The 26,311-nt window shown below is 38.9% G+C and overlaps 1 protein-coding gene and 1 pseudogene across 1 annotated transcript in view; one reads left to right on the top strand and one right to left on the bottom strand.

Annotated features, from left to right (window-relative positions):
- The window catches only part of Eif5b (eukaryotic translation initiation factor 5B), an 80,416-nt gene extending 54,674 nt beyond the window's left edge, over positions 1-25,742 (bottom strand). Inside the window, exon 1 of the mRNA XM_069988530.1 lies at positions 25,502-25,742. Within this exon, the coding sequence (XP_069844631.1) occupies positions 25,502-25,536 (35 nt within the window). The 5' untranslated portion in view covers positions 25,537-25,742. The remainder of the gene's footprint in view (positions 1-25,501) is intronic.
- On the top strand, positions 12,750-12,850 carry LOC138804391 (U6 spliceosomal RNA; annotated as a pseudogene).
- Positions 25,743-26,311: the final 569 nt, after the last annotated feature.

Below are 26,311 nucleotides of genomic sequence, written 5' to 3'. Positions count from 1 at the left end.
GGTTGCAGAAAAACCATCAGAGAAATTGCAGGCAATAGGCCTATCTACACAGAGAACCATAATACATAAATGATAGAGTCATGGTATAGGAAACAGTATAGCAGGCTATGGCTTGGTAAAGAACTGCTCCAGTGCAGACAATAGCAACTGACAGAGTTCTTAGGAACCAGGGAGAAGGAAGAAGTCACAAGTGCGAAGTGCGTGGGTCTTGGTGACTGAGAGCAGAGATCCCAGAGAAACCTTATAAACTGACTTTTAAAAATACACCAAGCACCACTGCTTCATGCCTGTAATCCTAGCTGTTCAAGTGGTTGAGATCTGAAGTTCAGATTCAGCCCAGACGGGAAAATCCTTGAGACTCTTACAGCCAGCAGAAAAGGCTGGAAGTAAAGCTGTGGATCAAGTGGTATAGCACTGTCTCGAGTGAAAAAACTAAGGGACAGGGCCCAGCCCCTGAGTTCAAGCCCCAGAACTGGCACAAAAAATCTATATATATATCTCCAAAGTCAACAACTCTAATATAGGACTTAAATGATATTAAAGAATATGAACATGAAATATCAAAAATAAATTTGAAAAATAAAGATTAGTGAAATTAGAGATGTATAAGCAGCTGAACGAATTAAGAGAATATATATTAATAGCAGACTTAAAGAGAATGCAGACAAACAACTGGATGAAATACAGAGTATTGGAGGTAGTACTATGGCTCAAGTGGTAGAGCACTAGCCTTGAGCACAAAGAGGCTCAGGAACAGTGTCCAGGTCCTGAGTTCAAGCCCTACAACACACCAAAATAAATAAATTAAATAAAGACAGAAAATTGAAAAAAAAAATCCTGGAAATGAATAGGTCGATAATCCAAATAAATCTTCAATTGAAAGCCTGGCTAACAGAACAGAACAAGATGGATATAAAGTATAAGCAGTTGAGGAGGGAAGAATTAGGCCATTCAGTCAAAGACAATAAATAAATACTAAGAAAATGAAAAATATACAAAGACCTCTGGGACAATATCAAAAGACCAAACCTACAAGTCAATGGAAAAGAAAAAAATACAAACTAAAGGCATAGAAAATGTAGTTAATAAAATAGTAGAAAATTTCCCCAGTCTTGAGAGAGGGTCATACAAATGGAAGAAGGAGGCTTTCATAACACCAAACAGGCAAGACTAGAAAAGAAACACCCCCCAGATGACATTCATAATTAATACAATAAATGTACAGAACTGTGAGAAGCAACATAAAGCAACATAAAGAAGCAACTTACCGGAATGACAAATTTCTTAACAGAAAACTCAAACAAGAAGGGCATGTAATGATACATTCTAAGTCTGAAAGAAAATAACTCAACCTAGATTAGTATACCCAGAAAATACTACATAAACTAAAACTTCCATGATTAATGCCTAAGGGAATTTGTGACCACCAAACCAGCACTGCAGAACATAATTAATGGGATCCTATACAGAGAAAAAGATAAATGCAGTCAGAAAAATACAGGAAAGAACAAGTCACACCAGATGAGTAAATCAACAGAAGAAAAATAGAATACACAAAAATTAACAAAATGACAGGAAATACTACATACCTTTTATTATTAATGCTGTCTCAATTCTCCTAGTGAGTTAGATTAAAAAGCAAACCCCAGACGATTTGTTGCCTGCAACAAACATATCTCACAACTATAAATACTGGCTTGGGGTAAATAGAACAAAAAAGTTCCTCTCCAAGCAAATGGACCTGAAAAGCCTGTAGCAGTACCTATGCTCATATCTGATTTAATAAACCAGCTGGGTGCCCGTGTCTCATGTCTCTAATTCTAGTTAGTTACTCAGGAGGCTGAGATCTGAGGATGGGTCCCCATTGAAAAATCTGAGACTATAGCAATTAAAAGTCATACGCCAGAAAGCCATACGACAAAGTAGTAGTATGCTAGCCCTAAGCTTTTAAAAAAAAGCTCAGGGACCGTGACTAGTGACTTGAATTCAGGAATTCAAGCCCCAGGACTGGTAACAAAGGATACATTAAAAAAGACTTCAAATGTTAGTTTTAACAGACAAACAAGATCATTTCATATTAATAAAGGAAATAATCCATCACAAAGTTGTAACAGTGAAACTTAGCAAACTACTTCAAAAAGTAAACTCTTTGTATATATGGAAATATCACAATAAAGTCTCCTCATTACAAATATAAATTAAAACTAGAAGGAAAAAAGGATTTAATAATTGTTAGTACACAAGCACCCAAATTAGTGCACTTGACTTGATTAAACAAGTACTACTGGACATACAAAGCACAGAAAGGTGCCAGTACAATAATAACAAGCGCACTCTTACCAAGATAGTCATCCAGAAACTGTCCACCCCCCTCCCTCTCCCCCAAATGCCTGGGTTGCTGAGAATAACGTGTTTTGTGCTGTTACTGGATGAATTATTCTATAGAGGTCTGTTTAGTTTATTTGTTCCATATGTCATTTAATATTTAAGGAAGGATGCTGATGATGTTAGCCAGTTACCATTTACTATTTTTTTTCTTGTGGGCTCAAGTGATATCTCCGGTATCAGCCTCCCAAGGAGATAGGACTTCAGAGTTGTGCCACTGTGCTTGTATTTCAGTTTTTGAGTTCAGCATTTCTGTACTGGCAAGGACTTAACTTTCTGATAATCTTCAAATTGAAGTAATGTGTTTTGAGCTTTAATAGCACCTTCTTTTTGCATGAAGGTTTATTTTACACCTTTTCATCAACTTGAAGCAATAGTTTATACATAAAAGCTTGGGTAGATGTTCTATGACAAGGTAGCAGGTCTGGAGTTTGAACTCAGTGCCTCACTCATGTTTGCTAGCCAAGTGGTCTACTTGAGCTACATCCTAGCCCCTTTTTTCTGTGCCAGTTCTAGGGTTTGAACTCAGCCCTGTCCCCACACTTTTGTGCTCAAGACTAAGCGCTCTATCACTGGAGCCAGCTTTTACTTCTAGCTTTTCTGGTGGTTAATTGGAGATAAGAGTCTTATGGACTTGACTGTCTGGGCTGGCTTCCAACTGTCATCTTCTGATCTCATCCTCCTGAGTAGCTAGGATTACAGATGTGAGCCTCCAGTGCCTGGCTCATCCCAGCCCCTTTTACCTTAGTTATTTTTGCATCAATGCTCATTAAAGAAGTTTTTAACTTAAGTGCTATATTCTCATCAGGTTTTGTTATCAAAGTAATCTGGTTACATAGAGTTTGGAAGTGTTTCTTTCCTATTTCACATAATTGCAGAGATAATGATAATGATAATGAATCCATTCTGTCCTGAATTCTTCCCTTTTGAGTGACTCTTTATTCTTTAACTTCATTGTTTGTTATAGAACTGTTTGTATGGTTTATTAGAAATAGTTTGGGATGTTGTGATGCAAAAACTTCAACACAGTTCTTGCAAACCAAAGCATATTAAAGATCACACAACACTACATAAGTTGGGCTTACTCTAGGCACACAAGGCAACTCAACATGCACAAATCAATCAATGTAATATAGTATATAAACACAAGGACAAAAAATTCACATGATCATCTCAACAAATGCAGAAAAAGCCATTGACAAAAATCAACATCTTTTCATGATAAAAGTTCTGTAAGAGCCAGGCTCTGGTGACTCACACCTGTAATCCTAGCTACTCACGAGGCTGAGATCTAAGGATGGAGTTCAAAGCCAGAAGAAGCAGGAAAGTCCATGAGAGCCTTATCTCCAATTAACCACCTAAAAACTAGAAATGGAGCTATGGCTCAAAGTGGTAGACTGCTAGCCTTGAGCAAAAAAAAGCTCAGGGACAGCACCAAGGCCCTAAGTTCAAGTCCCACAACCAACCAAAAAAAGAAGTTCTGAAAGAACCTTGGAACAGAAAGAATGTATCCCAACATAATAAAAACTGTATTAACATCGCTACATTGAACTGAGAAAACAAAAAACCATTTTCTCTCAAATCAGGAATGAGACAAAGGTGTCCATTCTTCCTCATTTCTACTCAATACAATGCAGGAATTCCTACTCAGAGCAAGTACTTCATAGTCTCATCAAGGTGAGACAAAGAAAATGGGTTCACCCAAGATAGGGACACAAATATCTTTTTTCTATCTTGCTATTGTTTTTAACATATTTATAATGTGCCATGTGATTTTTTTTGTTTCTTTGTATGTTCCTCCCTCACGGTATAACCCTTGTTTTCACTGTATTTGATGTTGGTGTCCTGCATCTTGCATCTTGTATATACACTTCTCTAATTCAGGGAGGGGAAGGGAAAAAAAACAAAATGCTTAAATAAGGATACAGGTTGACCCATTATAACAATGAGATGTACAAAACACTATGTTGAAAACAAAAATGAACTTTACAACTTCGGGGGGGGGGTAGTAGTGGAGGTGGGAGGGAAGGGATGGTAGGGGGAAAACAAAGGAGGCAACAGTACTTAATGTACTCATTACCTTGCTCATGTAACTGTAACCCTCTGTACAGCATTTTTACAATAAAAAAGTACAAGAAAAGAAAAAAGAAAGGAAGGAAGGAAGGAAAAAAGAAAGAAAAAGAAAAAGAAAGAAAGAAAGAAACAAACAAAGAAACAAAGAAAGAAAAGAAAGGAGGGAAGGAAGGAAAGAAGGAAGGAAGGAAGGAAGGAAAGAAAAAGAGAAAGAAAAAGAAAGAAAGAAAGAAAGAAAGAAAGAAAGAAAGAAAGAAAGAAAGAAAGAAAGAAAGAAAGAAAGAAAGAAAATGGGTTCAATAGGGAAAGCAGTTATCAAATGTACAGATAATCGGATCCCATACTTAAAAGCTCTTGAAGACTTCATTGAAATTCATGTTATACTGATACTTTTGGCAAAGTAGCAGAACAAAAAATTAACAAACAAGAAAACAGTAACTTCTCCATATGTCAACAATGAGTGGACTGAGAAATCAGGAAAACAATTTCATTCACAATAGCCTAAAAGAAAAAAACTACAAATAAACTTAGCAAATGAGGTGAATGACTTTTACAATGAGACTATAAGACTTTGAAGAAGGGGGGAGATGGGGTGCAGGAGTGGGGGGGAATATCAAGGGATGGGAAGGGGAAACAAAGCAGGAAGCAACAATGCTTGATATGAAATGTACTCATTACCTTGCCCATGTAATTGTAAGTACGGTATTTTCACAATAAAAAAATGGTGAGTCTAAAAAATAAATAAATAGCCAATGCTCATACATAAATGAAACTAATACTGTGAAAATGCAATCTATAGGTTCATTGCAAAATACCAATGTCATTCTCCACAAAAATAGAAAACCCAATCCTAAAATCCTTATGGAAATAATTGAGAACCAAAAGGGCAATGTTAAGAGTTATCACAATATCTGACTTCAAATTATACTACAGAACTACAGTAGTAAAAGCCACATGATACTGGGGGGGGGGGGGGGGGGATACCAGACACAAAGGCCAATGGAACTAAAAAACTAAAAAACTCACACAACTACCTTTGACCTTTGAGTCAAAAGCATACATTCACAAAAGCTGCTGGGAAAACTTCTATACAAAGAAAACTACTATCAGACTGAAGGGACAACTCACAGGAAATAACTCTTCACTCACTAATCATCAAGTGAGAGATTACTATATCTAGAATATAGAGAACTCAAAAAGTTAAAATAGAGCCAATATATGGATAAAGTTCCCAGAAGTACAATTTGCTAATAATAAGAACATCAAAAATTTTCAACATCTAGCCAGGCACTGGTGCCTCACACTTGTAATCCTAGCTACTCAGAAGGTTGAGATCTAGGATTATGATTCAAAGCCAGCCGGGGTTGGAAACTCTATGAGACTCTTATCTCCAATTAAACACCAAAAAGACAAAGTGGATTTGTGGCCCTAGCAGTAGAGTGCTGGCCTTGAGCAAAAAAAAAGCTCATGGCCAGCTCCCAGACCCTGAGTTCAAGCCCCAGGAAAATGCATGCATATTTGTGTACATACGCACACACACACACACACACACACACACACACACACACACACACACACACACCTTAAAGGAAAATAACAAAATTTTAATTCACAGAAAATACATAGAACAGAAAATAATCATAAATGAAAACTCAAAAATTTTTAATTTAATTTTACTGTGAAGATGCTATACAGAGGGGTTACAGTTATATGAGTAAGGTAATGAGTACATTTCTCGTCAAACTTTTGTTACCTCTTCCCCTTTAAAATTATGACAACAATGTAGACAATAATAATGGGACATAAGTGTAAAGGACTAAGAGGGGCAAGGCAGAGAGGAGCAGGAAAGCAGAGGGTACTGCAGGGTAGAGGTTTTAATTGTATTACGTAAAAGGAATATTTTGGAGGGTAGAATAGTTAAAAGTACACTGTAAGCTGGGCACCAGTGTTTCAACACCTGTAATACTAGCTGCTTTGGAGGTACTTCAAAGCCAGCCCAACCAGGAAAGTCCAATGAGACTCTATTTCCAATTAACCACCAAAAGGCCAGAAAGCACACACACACACAAGTGGCAATATCTTCCTAGTAGAAATGGTCCTTCAATTCTTGCTATTCTATTCTAGGGGAAAAAAAACAAAAAAAAAGCATCTTAAATTCACTGTGTCAAAAAGTCAAAAATCTCTGGCTCTACCCCGGTCGGACCCACTGACCCAAAATGTTCATCGTATAAGATCACCAGATAAATCTCAAAAGCACCCTTCAATAAATTGGCATCTTCGGGGCTGAGAAGGTGGCAGAGCAGTAGAGTGCTTTGTAGAGTGCTTGCCTCGCATGTACGAGGCCCTGGGTTCAATTCCTCAATACCACATAAACAGAAAAAGCCGGAAGTGGTGCTGTGGCTAAGTGATAGGTAGAGTGCTAGCCTTGCGCTCAAGAGCAGTAGGGCAGTGCCCAGGCCCAGAGTTCAAGCCCCACAACTGACCAAAAAAAAAAAAAAAAAAGATATATCTTATCAGGGCTGGGAACAACTGACCAAAAAAAAAAAAAAAAGATATATCTTATCAGGGCTGGGAAAGTGGCTCAGTGGTAGAGTGCTTGCCTGCATGAGGCTCTGGGTTTGATTTCTCAGCACCATATAAGCCAAAAAAGCAGGAGGTGGCACTGTGGCTCAAGTGGTAGTGCACTAGCCTAAAGCTGAAGAGCTGAGGGACAGTGCCCAGGCCCAGAGTTGAGGACCTACAACCAACAACAACAACAAAATGGCATCTTCCACATCAATGCCACAAATCCGATTGAGGGGGGAATATATGGAATTCCTATACATGATGTTACTGTTCTGTTTTTATTAGTAATAGCAGTTACTCAACTGTATGTATTTGTCAGAACTACAAACTAAAAAGCCTGCATTTGAACTTGGGAATCTGAACTCAGAAAGCTGAGATTTGAGCTACATCTCAACTTTGAGCTTTTTGGTAGTTTAGAGATAAGAATTTCACAGACTTTGCTGTCTGGGCTAGCTCTGAAGTATGCTCCTCAGATCTCAGTCTCCAGGATTACAGGCATGAACCACCAGCCCAGAAGCTTTGAGAATTTTTAAGTTTAGAAAGTGTCAGTCAGCCAGGCGCCGGTGGCTCACGCCTGTAATCCTAGCTACTCAGGAGGCTGAGATCTGAGGATCATGGTTCAAAAACCAGCCCTGGCAGGAAACTCCATGAAACTCATCTCCAATAAACCACTAGAAAACCAGAAGTGGCGCTGTGGCTCAAGTGGTAGAGCACTCGCCTTGAGCTGAAGAGCTGAGGGATAGCACTCAGGCCCAGAGTTCAAGCCCCACGACCAAAAAAAAAAGTCACAGAATAAAAGTCTAATTTTTATGACGTTAGAAATAGGATCATACTTCAACATGACAAAGGCTACTTATGACAAACTTATAGCCAACTCTATACTGAATTGGGGGAAAACTGAATGCATTTCCTCTAAAGAATTCACATCCCTATTTGCAGTTTTGGTTCTACACTTAACAAGACCCTAAATAATCAAGGAAAGAAGCTTAATAGATCTGCAAAATAGCAGGCTACAAAAATCAAAATGTAAGTATTACAGTATCTATATACTAATAAGAAATAGCTTTAAAAAAAAAGGCCCAGGAATAAACATAATTGAAGAAGGTAAAAGATACTACACTGAAAACAAACTACACAAGACACAAGATTGACAGACCTATCAAGCCAATGGGTCTGATTTTTTTTATTACAAAAATAGCCATATTACCAAAAGTAATCCACAGATTAATTCAATCCTTAATATTCCAATAGCTTCCTTCACAGAAACAACAAAAAAAAAATCTCCAAATTCAAAAATCAAAGACGAAACAGACATATAAACAATGGAATGGTCTTGAGAACCCACAAATAAAACCCGCATTATCTACAGCTGCCTGATTCTTAAGAACAGTGCCAAAAACATATGTTGGGAAAAAAAAGCTTCAACTGGAAAAATTGGATATCCACATGTAGAATACTGAAACTGGATCCCTCTCACATTACATAAACATCAATTCAAAATGGTTCAAAGATCTTATTGAAGGACCTGAAATTTTTAAGAATATTAAAACACAAGTGGGAAACTTGTCAAGGGCCATCTGGATATTTATTAACATTATTGGAGGCTACAAAAAAGTATCGGCTGAAAAATTAGGCTGCTATATTTAGTCAAACATTTAATTCACTCTAATCATTCCTAATATGATAATTGGAATTGCTTCTCTTTGGTGAAGCCTGTTGATGTTGCTACTTCACAACTGCTTTCCCAAGTTTGAGTGTCAGTCTGGAGCACAGTCTGACTTTTCATAATGTAAGTTTTGAAAAGAACTGATGATGGTAACAGTAACTTGCTCCAAATATGTTCTGAACACCGCATATTTCAATATATGTCTCCTCAAACTGGAAAATTCTTCATTGTTTATTTAATGTCTGTAGAACTCAGGCAGTGAAAGGTTGGTGTACCTAGCAGCCCATCATCGCTTTGCAGGTGAATGATTTCATGTTATAGATACTTTTATCTGGCTCCACATTAACTAGCATAGTAAAAATGTTCAACTACACCCTTAAATCTTTCATTAAATGCTTTGATCAGTTTTGCATATTCACCAACATATTTGGATGCCAAAGAAAGCTTTTGTCCTTCCAGAGTAGGAAATTATAGTTTTATTCCTATTGAGTTGCACTATCTACATTCTAATTTATTTCCACATCCTCAATTTAGCTTCAAATCATTTCACACTTGAAAATGAGAAGCTGGTTGGGACCCTGAAGCTTGCTATTCAGCTCAGAGGTATTCGATAATGTCCTCTTTCAACTCTAGATTACACATTAAATCTTTGTCATTGAGTTCTCCGACAGGAGTTTTCCTTTCAACTCCATGAATCGCTTGCCTTCATCTTGGAGTTCATAAAAAATCTCCTGAGTATGTTCCCCTGACTCAGATACCACAGTTTGCAGTGGTAAGTAACACCATATGCAATCAACATCATTTAGTAACTCCTTAGACATGTGGCTGGTAAACCCTCTGCTTTTGACAACATTTATGCATATTACAGTGGACATCACACTGTTGAGCCACAAAGACTCTTCACAGAGCTTTTTTTGGTGTATGATTCAGTGGCATATAATTAAATCACTTGGATCAAGACTAAGACAATTCAGTTTTGTTTTTTTTTTCCTTGAAAATGCATTTAACCCTTTTTTCCAGCCAACCAAGGCTGGAGTTCACTTATTTTTTCAAAGGATAGCTTAAGTATTTTCACTGACAAAACAAGTTTCTGATCTCTTGCATAGATAGCTTCCAGTGACAGCAGTTCAACTTGCATGTGAAATTTAACAAATACCCAAAAACAACAGCTAGTGAGGCATTGTTATGTCCATAGTCCAGTCACAAACCAGAAAAAAAAACTGAAAATCTATAGCATCCTTTAATTTTTTTTCAGTGTCTTTTGCTAAATCAATAATCTAATCTGAGATGGTTCTCCAAGATACACATGCTGAAACAAACTTTGTCCTTAAAACTCCCCAACAGCCACCATTCTTCCTCTACATGAGGCCTCAGCTTCATGATCAATTCACTCACTACAAAACTTATTTGAATAATGCTGAGTCTGCACAATGATACCTATAAAAGCACTTGTGATCCAAACTCTCCTGAAAAACACTGATTTTATCCAGATACATTTGGCCTCCCAACTGATTGAGTTTAGCATGTTTTGAGCTGTAATGATGCTCCAGATTGATTTTTCCATTACTCCTAATGAAGGACCACAAACTAGGCAGAGACTACTCTTTGAATTCAACAATATCAACAACAGCAACAAAATTACATCCATTTCTTTGGAAACATCAACATGCATCAATTTTTTTTTTTTTGCTTTGAAGTAGGATGTTACACCAACCAGTGTGTGTGTCACCTATGACTTGCTGTTCTAATCCTGTCTGTTAAGACTTGAAACATATCTGGCATTCATATCAGCAACCCTTGAGGTCTTGATCTTTTCTGTATATGATAAACTTAGTTTTCATCTGAGTTTCAGTTTGTATAAGGATTTGTTGATTGTGAATGTATGAATAAAGATTGGATTAAAGTTACTGTGTGTCGACAAAGAAATCAACAACCTTGCTGTCAATCATCAGAGGCAAGGTCATCAACATTGTGAGGAATCATTTCATCTCATCACAGAACTGCAATAGTTTCACAACAGTGTGCTACAGCATGTACAATATCAGTCTGTCTGGTACTGACTATCCTCTGAGTAATAAATAGAGATGGGCAGCAGGCAGCGTATAGCATGTGTATCTGTCTCACTATGTTCTTATATGTATTCATGTCTATTACTAATCAATGTTCCTTGTTTGCACCTCAAAATTTACATTATGATTCACTTAATACCAAAGTTATGTTGCTATGAAAAAAGCTTCTATATTTAATCTTTTATAAAGCCAGATTCAAAAAAAATGAGGGACTTATATGCCGTTTTGAGAACCTTATATGACCCAAGAACTGGTGGTTCAAAACCCTTGTTTGGAGAACAATTCAAGATACAGGCAGAGGCAGTTACTTTCTGAAAAGTATTCCAAAAGCTCAGGGAATAATAGCAAGAACTGAGAAATGGCATTGCATCTCAAATGGTAGAGCACTTATCTAGCAAGCCTGAGGCCCTGAGTTCTAAACTCAATACTAATAAAAGGGTAAGCTGGAACAGGAGCTGTGGCTCAATGGTAGAGCTCTAGCCTTGAGCACAAAAACTCAAGGACGACACCCAGAGTTCAAGCCCCCAAGATCTGCATAAGACAAAACCAAACAAACAAACAAACAAAAAGAAAATGGAGGGGGGGAAGGCTTCTTAAAAAAAAAAAAGGAAAAGAGGTGATTCTGCACAGCAAAGGAAACTTTTTGTCAGCAATTCATCTGACAAGGGAGTAATACTCAGAACATATTTTAAAAAAACTAAAAAAGAATGGGCAAATGAATTGGAGAATTCTCAATGGTCAATAAGTATATGAAACAATATATGAAAAAAAGTTGAACACCTTTAACCACTGGAGAAATACAAATCAAAAGGATATTGACATTCCATCTCACTCTAGTCAGAATAGCTACTCTTAAGAAACAAACATGCTGGCAACAATGAAGGGGAGGGAGGGAATGCAAATTATTAGTTCAGCCTGTATGAAAATCATTGTGCAGATTCCCCAAAAATAAAAATAAAACAGTCACCACTGGGAATTTAAGTCTGCTACAATAGAAATACCTACAAATTGATGTTTACTGAAATACTATTCACAATAGCCAAGTTATAGAATCAGCCTACAGCCAGGCACCGGAGGCTGTAAGATAATCCTACCTACTCAGGAGGTTGAGATCTGAGGATCATGGTTCAAAGCCAGCCGGGCAAGGACAGTCCATGAGACTCATCTCCAATTAATCACCAGAAAACTACAAGTGGCGCTGTGGCTCAAGTGGTAGAGCTCTTGCCTTGAGCTAAAGAGCTGAGGGACAATGCCCAGGCCCAGAGTTCAAGCCCCATGACTGACCAAAAAAATTTAAAAAAAAAGAATCAGCCTATATACCCACTAACTGATGAAGAAATGGAGTACATTTACACAATGGAGTTTTACTCAGCCCAAAAGAACAAAATTATGTCATCTATAGGGAAATAGAACTGGAAATTGTCCTGTTAAGAGAAATAAGCAGAATTCAGACAAATACTGCATGGATTTTATCATATGCAAAAAAAAAAAAAAGGACATGAAAGCAAAAAGGGGACCCTCTAGAGTAAGGGTAACAGCAGGAAGAAGGACAACAGAAGTTAATCTGAGTAAATATGATCAAAGTACAGTGTGTGTGTGTGTGTGTGTGTGTGTGTGTGTGTGTGTGTGTGTGTGTGGTGTGGTGTGTGTGTGGGGTGTGTGTGTGTGTGTGTGTGTGTGTGTGTGTGTGTGTGTGTGTAAATGTCATAATGAAATTCAGGTCTGTCTGACTTTTTAAAATTATAAGCCATACCACAAAGGGATGTGATGTGAATCTAGACTAACTCTGCTTTGAATGGATGACTGTGAAAAACTATTTTGGAGTTGAAGTGAAAATTTAAACCGAGGACAGAATATTAGGGTTTAGAGATTTGTGTTAATTTTATTAAATGGGATAAAATCATAGTAACGACGCGCGCACGCGCGCACACGCACGCATGCACGCACGCACACACGCACACACCAACATTTTTATAAAGAGAAAATATCATGTTCACTTTGGCAGCACATATACTAAAATTGTAATGATACAGAGATTAGCATAGCCCCGCACAAGGATGAGACACAAATTCATGAAACGTTCTGAAAGAGAAAGACAGGAAGGAAGGAAGGAAGGAAGGAAGGAAGGAAGGAAGGAAGGGAGGGAGGGAGGGAGGGAGGGAGGGAGGGAGGGAGGGAGGGGAAAGGAAAGGAAAGGAAAGGAAAGGAAAGGAAAGGAAAGGAAAGGAAAGGAAAGGAAGGGAGAATGGAGGAAAGAAAAAATATATCATGTCTCTAAGATAAAATAGCAAAAACAAGGTATTTGGCTAATAATGATTAAACCAAGCGATAAGTGTATGGAGGTTCATTATACTATTATCCCCTCTACTTTGCTGGGTGTTTGAATTTTTTTATTTTATTTTATATATATTTTTTTGGGGGGTCCGGTCATGGGGCCTGACTCTGGGCCTGGGTGCTGTCCCTCAGCTCTTCAGCTCCAGGCCAGCGCTCTACCAACTGAGCCACAGCGCCACTTCCGGCTTTTTTCTTTTTGCTTATGTGATGCTGAGGAATTGAACCTAGGGTTTCGGGCATGCAAGGCAGCGCTCTACCACTGAGCCACCTTCCCAGCCCCTGAATTTTTTTTTTAAATAAAAGCTTGTGCAAGGCTTAGAGTTCAATCTCCAAAACAGGGAAGGAAGAATGTGAAAACCAAAAACTTGTAGTCTGAATCAGTTACCTAATACTCTTTTTTCCCCCTCCAGTACTGAGAATTAAGGATTACTTGTAAGCCTCTATCACTTGATCTATGCCTCCAGTCCCTTTTAGCCTTGGTTATTTTCTTTTTCTTGCTTTGTTTTACCACTATTGGGTAGTGCCTACTAGGCTTTGCCTGCTCTGCTGGCACTCTCATTATTTTGAAGGAGTCTCATGGTCTATTCTGCCCCAGCTGGCTTCAAACTATGATCCTCCAGATCAGTCTCTCAAGTAACTAAGATTACAGTTGTGTGCCACTTGTGCATGGCTATTATGGGTATTTTCAAGGTGAAGGGTTTCACTTTATTCTGGGCCAGCATGAGCTTCCATCCCCCTACTTCTGTTTTTCACTTCAGATGACAGTCATATGTCATAGCACTCAGCTACAGTGCTTCCCTGCAGCTAACTGGCACACAGCACCACACCCAATTGTTGGTTGAGATGGAATCTTGGTAACTTTTATTTTCCAGGCACGCCTGTAACCCCAACTCCCTGTCTCTGCCTCCCAAGTAGCTAGGTTTTCACAGGTTTGAGCCGTACGTAACACTCAGCTACAACCTACCACTTTTGATTTATAATTTCTAGAACCTGAAAGGTAGTGAGTTTCTAAACATTTCATTCCTGAAGACTTTGGTTGGTTGGGAACAGGTTTAAAAGAGGAAATCACCTTAATTATTTTGCTGAGAGAAAATTAAAAGTCCTAAGAGAATTACAGAAAAATCATCATGTATGTTCTATCTTTTTTAAGTTCAGTTGTTCTTTTTAAGAAGGTAATATCCAGCCTTAATTAACCTTTATGTAAAAAGTCACTGATTAAAAGCAGGAGTATGAAATATAATCAAAATTCTAGACAAGAGCCCTACTGTCTTATACTGTACATTAAACATGTTTCCTATAATACAAGGTTAAACAGAAAACAGAAATAGTTCATATAAATATACTAACCCAGCTGCATACAGATGGCTCACACCTTTAATCCTAGCTACTCAGGAAGCTGAAATCTGAGGATCTTGGCTTGAAGCCAGAGACATAAAAGTCTACGAGACTGATTAACCAGCAGAAAGCTGAAAATGGAGGTATGGATCAAGTGGTAAAGTATCAGCCCTGAGCAAGCCTCCAGGACCTGAGTTCAAGCCCCTAAGACACCAAAACAAACAAAAAAACTAAGCAGTCAATAGAAGAGAAAACAATGTTAAAGTCAAGAAAAAGAAATAGCACAAATAAAAATCTAAACCAATGGGCAAAAAGTTCAAATATAGGGCTGGGAAGGTGGCTCAGTGGTAGAGCGCTTGCCTTGCATGCCTGAGGCCCTGGGTTCGATTCCTCAGCACCAGGTAAGCAAAAAGAAAAAAGCTAGAAGTGGCACTGTGGCTCAAGTGGTAGAGTGCTAGCCAGCCTTGAGCTGAAGAGCTGAGATACAGCACCCAGGCCCAGAGTTCAGGCCCCACGACTGGACCCCCCCCCCAAAAAAAATTTCAAATATAGTCCTATGTTGCTTAATAACAGGGATATAGCTTGAGAAATGCATTATTAGTCTATTTTGTTAAGCATCATTGAGTATACTTACACAAATGTAAGTGGTATGGACTACTGTCCATATACCTAGTCTATATTGTATATAAATACATATGATTTTGATGTATATATATATTGCACATAAATACATATGGTATAGCCAACAGCTCCAGAGGTCATGATTAACAAAGTAGTACAAAATTAATTTCGGGGGCGGGGGGGAGTAGTTGTGGTGGTGGGAGGGAAGGGATGGTAGGGGAAAAACAAAGGAGGAGGCAACAATGCTCCATAGGAAATGTACTCATTACCTTACTCATGTAACTGTAACCCCTCCATTCAGTATTTTTACAATATAAAACGTACAAAAAAAAGTTAAAGATATGGAAACAAGAAAAAAAATTCAAACACACCAGAAAAATGATTCAATCAAGAGATGTAATAATAAATGCCTGTAGGATAATGATGCCAGTGCAATGCAGCATATTGCAAAACTTTTTGTATGTAAGAAATGTACTCATTATCTTGCCCATGTAATTGTAACCCCTCTGTATAGTATTTTCACAATAAAAAAAAACTTTTTGTAAATATTCTATACTTTTTGTATGTATTCTATAGTCATAAAAATAGTACAGTAAATACATCAACCAGTAACATACCATTTAACATCCACTATTATGTGTAGGAACACATAATTGTACATGCTGTACCTTTAAAAGACTAGCAACACAGGGGCTGGGAAGGTGGCTCAGTGGTAGAGCGCTTGCCTTGCATGCTTGAGGCCCTGGGTTCGATTCCTCAGCACCACAAAAGAAAAAAGAAAAAAGCTGGAAGTGGCGCTGTGGCTCAAGTGGTAGAGCGCTAGCCTTGAGCTGAAGAGTTGAGGGACAGCGCCCAGGCCCACAGTTCAGGCCCCATGACCGGACCCAAAAAAAACAAAAAACAAAAGCTTTCCCTCCCAAGAGCAAAAACAAGAGATGGTCATTTTCATTTCTTTTCAACATTGTACTGATGGCTCCAATCAAAGCATTAGACAAGACAAAGAAAAAAAATCTAGAATGATAAGAGGAAAACTATTGCATGCATATAGGAAATCCTAAACAATCCATAAACACAAAAATTCTTTTAATGAGTTCAGTTAAGACTGCAGACTACATAATGAATATACAAAAATCAATTGCATTACTGTACACTAGCAATGAATTTAATTTCCAATTAAAATATCATTGAAAAGGTATTTCTGAATAATTTAAACAAAGAACAGAAACTCATAACCTAAAAACTACAAAAGATATTTAAGGAAGGAGGGACAGAAGGAGTGAAAAAGAAAAGGAGGGTGAAAACCAAAGATCTCTGGTTCATAGATGAGAAGACATAATATTTTCAATGTTCCCACCCAGTCAATAAATGCCTATACATTCTCAGGTTTTTGTTTTGTTGAAATTGAGAAGTTGCTATGAGGGCCAAAACAATGAGAAAAAGAACAAAGTAGAACTCCTAATTTCAAAATTAAATACCAAGCTATGATAATCAAGAAAGTGTGGTACTGCCTTAAGCACAGACTTATAGATCAATGAAATAGAATAAAGAGTCCAAAAGTAAACTCATGAGACATATGCTCAACAGATTTTCAGTAAGGCACCAAGACAACAGAGAATAAATATGCTAACAAATGGTACTTGAACAAATGAAAATTCACAGGCAAAGAATGAAGTTGGACCTCTACATGTCATACACGAAGTAAAAGTTATTACAAGGACCTAAATTTAAAAGCTAAAAACATATGCTTCCTGGAAGAAAACATAGATTTGTAAGTACTCATCATCTTGGATATGGTCATGATTTCATGACAGCATGATTTCTTAGAACAGCAAAGGAACAAACAACAAAGAAAAAAATGTAAAGGACCTCATCAAAACTTCTGTGCTACAAAGGGCACAATCAAGAAAATTTTAAAGGAGCAGGCAATCAGTGGCTCATGCCTCTAATCCTCCATAGCAGAGGCAAAGTAAGCAGGATAAGGAAAGGAAAATGAGAATAAAATTAAAAGTGGGCACAGAAAATATTTAGCAATTATACACATCTGATAAGGAATGTCTACAATATAGAAAGATCTCTTATTCTTCAATAAGAAAGATAAATAACTTTTTTTTTAAATTGGGCAACTGAGCCAGGTGCCGGTGGCTCACGCCTGTCATCCTACCTACTCAGGAGGCTGAGATCTGAGGACTGCGATTCAAAGCCAGCCCTGGCAGGAAAGTCCGTGAGACTCTTATCTCCAATAAACCATCAGAAAACTGGAAGTGGTGCTGTGACTCAAGTGATAAAGTGCTTGCCCTTGAGCTGAAGAGCTGAGGGACAGTACCCAGGCCCAGAGTTCAAGCCTCATGATTGACCAAAAAAAAGGGCAAAGGACTTGAGTAGACAGTTCTTCAAACAAGATATAGAAATGGTCAGTAAGCCAAGGTAAGATACTCAACATCTTAAGCTATCATGAATGCACAATGAGGAGACACCACATCCATTGGGATGGCTATAGCTAAGAAGTCAGCAAGTTGGTGAGGCTATGGAGAAAGAAGAACTCTATACATGGTTGGTTGAATAAATGGAGCAGCTGCTTTGGCAGTTCCTGAAGACAGTTAAATTGCTTGACAGTTTCTGAAAAAGTTATAGACATCCTATGATCAAGAAATTTGACTCCTAGGAATTTAAGTATATGTAATGGAATTAAAATTATTTATCCACATAAAAACTTCAACAGTGAAGTTTGCAGTACTGTTATTCATTATTGCTAGAAGTGTTAACAATCCGAGTATTTATCATCAAGTGATGAATGGATATAGTTTATTCATGTAACGCAAGTATTACTTTGAGCATGTAATTCTAAACCTAGAATAAAATTTCATCATCACATCATCCATTACATCCATTAGCCTCACCAGAGGTCAGTACTAGAAACCTAATGACTTAAAATATAATTAAGTTAAAAAAAGTATATTATTCAGAGAGATGCACAAAATTACTGGCGTGGGTAAAATTTCACAAACAAAAAAAGCAAGTAATTTATGTGAAAATACCAGAGATATTTTTATGAAAAAGGATTCTCATATATATGCATATCTATTACATAATATACATATGCACATACATACATGTGAAGTTTTATTTCCAGGTCAAAAAACAAATGGAATGAAACACTACATCACCACTGCTTTCACTTTAAACAGATAAGGTGGTTATTCAATTAAGGGTAACAGAGAAAGAAACATTTTAAAGAAATTTTGGCACTCTTCCTTTAGGCTCTAAATAGATTAATATTTATTCCTGCTAGATTATTTGCAACTATAAAAATGAAACAAGGAAACTGGTTAGGGAGATTTGGGGGGGAGGAGAGCAGAGAGTGTGATATAGGGATAAGATTAGTTGAATTACAGTGTAAACATATAACAATGAAATCCCCCCTCACTGCAATATAACTAATAAGTCAAGAAAAAAATTAAATATCTTCACCAGTAAAAATATTTTGTAGATATGCTCCCTTTTGCAATATGAGAACTGCTTAAAACTGTAACTACAGCCAGTTTTTTTAAAAAACCATAGGCACTTGACACTGGTAGCTCATACCTGGGTTTGAACCCACCCTGGGCAGAAAAGTCCGTAAGATCTCATCTCCAATTAACCAGTAAAAAATTAAAATAAAGCTAGACTGGAAGTGTGGCTTAAGTGTTAAGAGCTCTATCCATGTTTAAAAAGAAAGGCAAGTAAAAGTACAAAGCCCTGAGTTCAAGCCCCAGTAGCGCGCGCATGTGCACACATGCACGCACACCCACACACAAACAAAATAGGCTATGGAGTCTTGGCTTAATAACCTAAAAGTTTGTATGCTTCAAATATATTATGGTAAATTTGGTTTAGTTCTTTTTTTTTTTTTTTGGGGGGGGGGGTCCGGTCGTGGGGCTTGAACTCTGGGCCTGGGCACTATCCCTCAGCTCTTTTTAGCTCAAGGCTAGCGCTCTACCACTTGAGCCACAGCGCCACTTCCGGCTTTTTTTCTTTTTTTTGCTTATGTGGTGCTGGGGAATCGAACCCAGGGCCTCAGGCATGCAGGGCAAGCGCTCTACCACTGAGCCACCTTCCCAGCCCTCGGTTTAGTTCTTATATCTACTTTTCCCTTCTTTTCAGATTCTCAAACTAGTTACAGAACTGGTTCTACAATTAGTAGCTTCATTATTAAAATTATACAAATATTGTGGTCACTCCTAAGGCAAACAGTGCTGGTAATTTCAACACATACAGCTTAAAATTTATATTTTGTATTTTGTACTTCAATTTCTCAACAGAATTTGTCCTAAGTTAGGAAAGGAAAGGAAATAGGTTGTTTATAAATACAACACTGAACTCTGCCTTAATTCTTTATACTCTTTAGCATTATTATATATTATCACAAACTAATAAGCTAACTCATAATTTAGTCCTTATTCCTTTTAAATTACTTTTAATAAAAGTTCAGTAAGTTGGTCTAATAGCCATTTTGAAAATAGGCTTTACTGTATGTAAATTAATTGTATTAGCAACAAACAAAACACTTGTTTTCTGGTTCTAGAAACTGAGCCTGACATATGCTAGGCAAGCACTTTATTACTTCAACCATACCCCAGTCTTCCTCCTTTCAGTTCATTTTTCAGGAGTGGGGAACCTTTTGGGGGCCATTTGGTTATTCATACCATAATTTTCAGGCCATACTAAATTATCAACACAGGTGAATGGCCTCAAGCAGCTAATGATGAAAAGCATACATGAACCATATACCAAATGATTTTTTTAGGCTTGGAAGATCCATGTCCTAGCTGCTCCCTACCCATGAACAAACACGCTTCTGCTAACTATGCCTGGGCTGGCTTCAAAGCACATTCTTCCTACCTTTGCCTCCCGAGTAGGTGGGACTACAGGTATGAACTACTGTGCCTGGCTCAAGAAACGGTGATTCATCACCATAAAGATGTTAAATATCACTCCTCTTCCTCACTGCTGCCTATGGAGACGGACGCCATCTCCTACTTAGCATCATGGCTGTTCTCCGACCTTTGAAAAAGAAGACCAAGAAGTTCCACCTGCCAGAAGTTCCACCCTGCCATGGCAGGGTGTAGAGAAGATTCAAGGGCCAGATCTTGTTGCCCAACATGGATTCTAAGAGCAACAAGAAAACAAAGCACATATTGCTCAGAGTAGGGCATGAGGTGTAACTCAGCATTAAGAGCATATGCCTGGCAAATGTGAAGTTCGGAGCTCAAACCTCAATACTGCCGAAAACAACCAGAGCAAGGACTGAAAGAAAGCATTGCTAAAGTAATAGAGCACCAGCCTAACAAGTATCAAACTCAATATGGCAAAAAAAAAAAAAAAAAAAAAAAGTTCCACAGATGTCTTATGTTGCCCTTAAGTAATTCTCAAGCATACTAAGTACACACAGGACAAACATTAATGATGATCAAATAAATGTTAAATCTAGTTTTGAATCTGTGAAACAGCAGTTCTTAAATTAGCCCAAAGACTAAGATTAACACCAATCAGAGTCTACTTTCTTATTTACGTATACCATGGAACTACGACTTCTTCCCATCTAGTTCATAAAGTATTGATATGGGAACAACATAAACCATGAGAACTTTCAGACTGGGCATTTTTTAAAACCTGATTTATGCAAATATGTTTAAGTTATTCAAATATATGCAAATAAAAATAAATTCCTTTGTTAAACCTAGACCATATTAACTTCCAGTTGAGTCTCCCTCATCCTAAATGCTTTTAAGACGTTATTTTTTCAGATTTCACTTGCCATATACACAATAAGATATTTGAGGTATAGAACTCTAACTGAAACATATACCCAGAGCATGGAGGTAATTTTATACAATATTTTTGGAGCACCTGAGTGTTGACTTTGACCCATCATGTGAGATCAGGTGTGTCACAATATTGGTGTTTAAAGAGTTTTGGACTTTAGAGCATTTATGGGTTTCAGATTTTTCCAATTAGGGATATTCATTATGTATTTTCAATGTGAATTGTTCCCTTTGGGGCAATTCTTGTAGGACCTACTATAGTCATAGGTTCTTCTGGAACTGCTTTCTTAAACAGATCACCATGTTTTCTATCAAGAGAGACCTGGCTATCTTTATCACATATGATCTACTAGGATGAATGTCTGACACTAAGGTAGTCATCTAAGGGGCAAAGCTGCTACCTACCTCAGACAATCAGAATCCCCACAGAAGGAGTTTGTCAGTAATAACAGTATTATTTGTAGTTAAAAGCAAAGAACAGTCAATGTAGTAGCTCACTACTGGTATAGAGAGAACAGAACCTTATCAACAAATAATCTAACACTGAATGCATCCAGAATACTACTGAATCATGAATGCCTAGTTCTGAAAGTCATCCTCACCTCAATGATAGCTGACTGAGAGATAAGTGGAAAAAGTTACCTTCCTTCCCTCAGAAGGGGTCTGAGTGGTTTGTTTGGCTTAGGGAGGTTGATTTCATCAAGGGTAACTTGCTTTACCACCTTTGAGTAATTTTTTAATTGATGACTAATAACTAGTGTAAACAGTAACAATAGGACATTACTGAGCACACAAAATCTGGTATAGTCTCATTATGCAAACTGATGACTGAGAAGGTTACAGGATAAATGGAAATCCTTTCCTATCTTTTGTTCCATCTGTATTTTTTAAACCCCATCCTTTGTCCCATAAAGTTTCTTCAGTCAACGGAAAAAAAAAAAAAAGAAAAACCTGTGTAACACCCCATGGGAAATCTCATTTTCACAATTACACAAACTGGGGTAGAGTTCTTGAACTTGATCTTCAAACAAATTTCTAAAATTCAAAAATAAGACAAAATATATTGATAAAAACAAGTATGTGCTATACAAATAAAATTAGATAGTAAAATCTAATCAGAAATCCATGTCAGGTAGAACTTAAAATAAGGATAATACATAAGGAATAAGAATAGTCAAGCAGCAGGGCACTTGATGGCTCACATCTATAATCCTAGCAATTTACGAGGCTAAGATCTGAGGATTCAGGTTCTAAATTAGGCAGAAAAATCCAAGAGACAGTTATCTCCAATTAACCAAAAAAAAAAAAAAAAAAAAAAAAAGCCAGAAGTGGAGGTGTGGCTCCAGTAGTAACACATCAGCTGTGAGCAAAAGAAAAGCAAGCAAGTGAGACATGAAAGCTAGTATTGGTCAGGAGTTCAAGTCCCAGTACCTAAAGAAGGAAAAAAAGAAAAAAAGAGGCAAGTATTTTATACTTCTTCCAAGAAGTGAAAAATGGTCCATCCAAACCTTCCTTGATAATAAGCAGCTACTTATTTCTTACCTAATGCCATCAGGCCAGAAATTTGTCTGGCTGAGAATAGCCTGGGAGAGGGGATGACAGAAAAATCCTTAAACTAGGGATCTTAAATTAAAAAAAAAAAAAAAAAGAGTATGACAATATTTATGTTACACAAATAATAAGGGAACTTTGCACTCCTTCTTCCCAGTCTGCATTCGTCTTTTAAAAAATTATTCAAAATATCCTTGAAGAAAATGCTACTTGAACAACAGGGAAAAAAAGCAAACTAACTTTCCCACCTTTCAGCATCTCATGTAGAACACTAAAGTAAAAACCAACAACAAAACACAAAGCAATTCTGGTCACAATGAGCCCTCTTGCAAAATCTCAGAAATTCTTGGTACAATTTTAAAGGCTCAAGCATAGGAGTCTACAAAACAGTAACACACACTTTATATTGGCATATGAGAAAATGTTTTCACATTACACTGCTGCACTTTCCCTTCAAAACGAGCCAAAAAAAAAAAAAGACTATAGGTTAGTGGAGGAAGCAACACCTATACTACACCAAACCAATCACTTAATAACAGATTCCCACTTTTACATGATCCATGAAATTATTTTTTTTATTTATTTTATTTTATTTGTGAACATACTGTACAGAGGGGTTACAATTACATGAGCAGGATAATGCGTACATTTCTTACCAAGCATTGCAGCCTCCTCCTTTTGTTTACCCTTCACATCCCTTCCCAGCCTCCCCCCTCCTCCCCAATCCCAATCCTTCTCCTTCCCCCCCTTCCCCCCCCACCGACGTTGTAAAGCTCGTTTTGGACATGACAACTTGTACTTCTCACTGTTGCAACAGGTCCACCTGTATCCTTAAACAACTGGTTTTTCCCCATCTCCTCCACAAGTTATACTGACATCAAATATAGTGAAAGCAGGGGTTATACTGTGGGGGAGGGACATACAAAGCAACAAAGAGATAATCTTATAAATGCTTTAGAAACACATGCATGAAAGAAAAAAAACATTAAAATACATATCTAAGGGTTCATTTTCCTGACATCACATTATCTGACCTTTTCCGCTTGACTCATACATATACTAGATATTGCAAACAAGGGAAACCATGGGACCTATGTTCATGAAATTATTTTTATGACTCTTAAGAGGAAGGTTACTTTTCACTAAAACTACAAAATGTCTCCTCTCAAAATAGCTTTTTTTCCACTGTGAAAGAGCACTGAAAGTAAAATAATATAAATATATATTCTTAAAACTAGTGTAATCCTGAACCAAACAAATGAATTGAAAAAAAAACGAAGACAATCAGGAAAATTAAAATGCTGACTGTATATTGGATATTTATAAAACCACTGTTACTATTCCTTAGGCTTGATGGTGGCATTTTGATTGTACCCTTATGCTTCTGTGGTGGGCTTGTGGGTTATCCCCTCCCCCTTTTTTATGTTGGTCATGGGGTTTTAACTCAGGGTCTGAGTGCTGTCTCTGAGCTTCTTTGCTCAAGGCTAGCGTTCTACCACTTTGAGGCACAGCTCTAGTTCTGGGTTTTAGGTGATTAATTTGAGATAAGATTCTCACAGCCTTTCCTGTCCATGCTGACTTCTAACCATGATCCTCAAATCTCAGCCTCCTGAGCAGCTAGGATTACAGGCGTGAGCAAACATCGCCCAGTTGCCCCCATTACTCAGATTATTCCTGACGGATTTGCAGGTGAAAGACCTCTGAGAATAGCTTCAGAGTTTCAAATATTCAACAGGTGGATGATATGGGCTGGTCATGTGCTTATAATGGCTGAAGACAGGTAAGTGATACACAAGGCTTTATTGTATTTGTTTCTCTACATTTTATACACAGCTGAAAATTCTTCTCAGCAAGGAAACAAATACCATCTACATATCAAAAAACTTTTCTGTCAAACATACATAAATTTGGGTTTCATTAAACCACCCAATTTCTGCTTTTGTCCCCCATTTTTTACTTAACAAATTCTATTCTCCAACCTAGTTATCTTCCTCCCAAAGATCTACACCTAAAAGTGAAATACGAAGAGTCTGTGGCCTTTTCATTCCATTCATCTGCTACGCAAGTTCTAGGTGAGAGTACACGATTCAAGATTCCAACTGACAAATCTTATTTTAACTTCAAAAACCACCCACGGTGTTTTTCGCGAAGACGACGAAATAGCACGGACTGGCTCTGCTCTTACGTTTACCTGACACTCCCCTCTTACCATTTAAACTAGGTCTGGCGAGTAGCACAGCATGGATAAACTAACAGATGGCAACCTGTTCCCACGAAGTAAAACTCTTTACGATAAAGCCGAAAAAGAATGTTAATTGAATGCGACGCTCAGGAACGTTCCAAAAACCTCTGGGTGAGTAACTTCCGGACACCCTCGCACTCCCTCGCTCCCAACAGACTTTGAAGTCGTTGGAAAGCCGCGACCCGGGGTTGGTTTTGTTTCACCTTCTCCTTTTCTTAGGGGAGGTGCTAGAGAGCAGAGAGATGACCAAAAAGGCCGGAAGAAGGAAAGAGGGGGGGAAAAAAAAGCATGGAGCCTGGACAATCATCATCTAGACGGATCTGAGAAAGCGTGCCCGCATTCGACCGAGAGCGAACAGCTAAAACTCTCGCTCCTTACTTCTCCATTCCTGGGCAGGTTCAGGAGCAGCGACCACCACCAGCACCCAATCGACGGCACGTACGTCAGCTTCGGATTCCCTACTCTCCCCCCCACACCCCCCCGAGGATTCACGGGGTACAAAAGCATAACAAGAGCCAAATCCCCAACTCCCACCCACCACCTGGGCAAAGGAAAGCCGACCCAGACCCTCCCCGCGCGGCCGGGTACCTCAAACAACTGCCCCGCTGCCCAGGCTCCGAGGCCTGGAACCTCCCCCGGCCAGAGCCGGCGACCCGGCAGCTTACAGGACTGACGCACGGCTAGAGGAAACGAGGCCCACCGTGTCCGCCTGGCCCGGGGTCGCGGACCCGCGCCGCCCACTCCCGGCCGCGTCCCAGCAGCCCGCGAGCCTCGACCGCAGCCCAACCTCGCGCGCGGCAGACCCGCGCGCCTCACGGAGCCGCGGCGGCTGCTGCCGGACCCACCAGCCACAGCCTACCTGTCTTCGCTCTTGTTTTTCTGTTTCTTCCCCATCGTCTGTCAGCGGCAGTCGCGGCCCCAGCCCTCGGTTCGGTTTCTCACAGACCCACTGTTTCCCCGCTGACTTCGGTCTCCGCTCGACTCCGTCCCCCCTCGCGCTGCCGCCTCTCGCACCCGGCTCTCGACAGACGCGCGCACAGGGACGGGGCACATATGGTGTGAGCCCTCAATGCGCAAGCGCATCGCCCTGCCGCCTCAGCGTGAGGACGCAGGACGCGGCTCATCGAGAGCGGCGCTTCAGGTAGAGCGTCTCCGGTTGACCCGCCAGCCCGGCAGGATCCTGAGCGCCCCCTGCCTGCCAGTGTTCGCCGCGCAACGACACCGCGTGGTTTCCACATTCTAGAACCAAGCGGCGGACAATGAGGCTGTTCATTCCCCACGTTTGCATTTCCCACGTCAGCACCCTCCCCGCGGGGTGATTTAGGCGTGAGGAACTGGCACCGGCTTCAAAAGTGGGTCTTTGCCTGCTTTTATGTCCATGTATTCTTAGCTGCACGAAATTCCCTAAAGAACAACAATGAACCAATGTTGAGCCCTGGGGAATTTCCGAGGGATTTTAAACCCAAGACAAAAATGGGGACTGTTCCAATCACATCCATAGATTAAAAATGATTTGCAGTTACCGACGGAAAAATACAAGGACATACCTATCTGCCGGTGCCCTCATAGGAGTCTTAATCTTTACATTCAAAACAAGAGTAGCTTCTAAAAACTAGGGTGTTAGAAGTAAGGACGGAAGCTCTTGGAGCAGTGAAAATGTTCTATGAAT

The sequence above is a fragment of the Dipodomys merriami genome, unplaced genomic scaffold (assembly GCF_024711535.1).
Source record: "Dipodomys merriami isolate MVZ:Mamm:240054 unplaced genomic scaffold, mDipMer1.0.p SCAF_36, whole genome shotgun sequence".
Taxonomy (NCBI): Eukaryota; Metazoa; Chordata; class Mammalia; order Rodentia; family Heteromyidae; genus Dipodomys; species Dipodomys merriami.
Note: the sequence above shows the minus strand (reverse complement) of the source record. Positions and strands in the feature narration are given on the sequence as shown.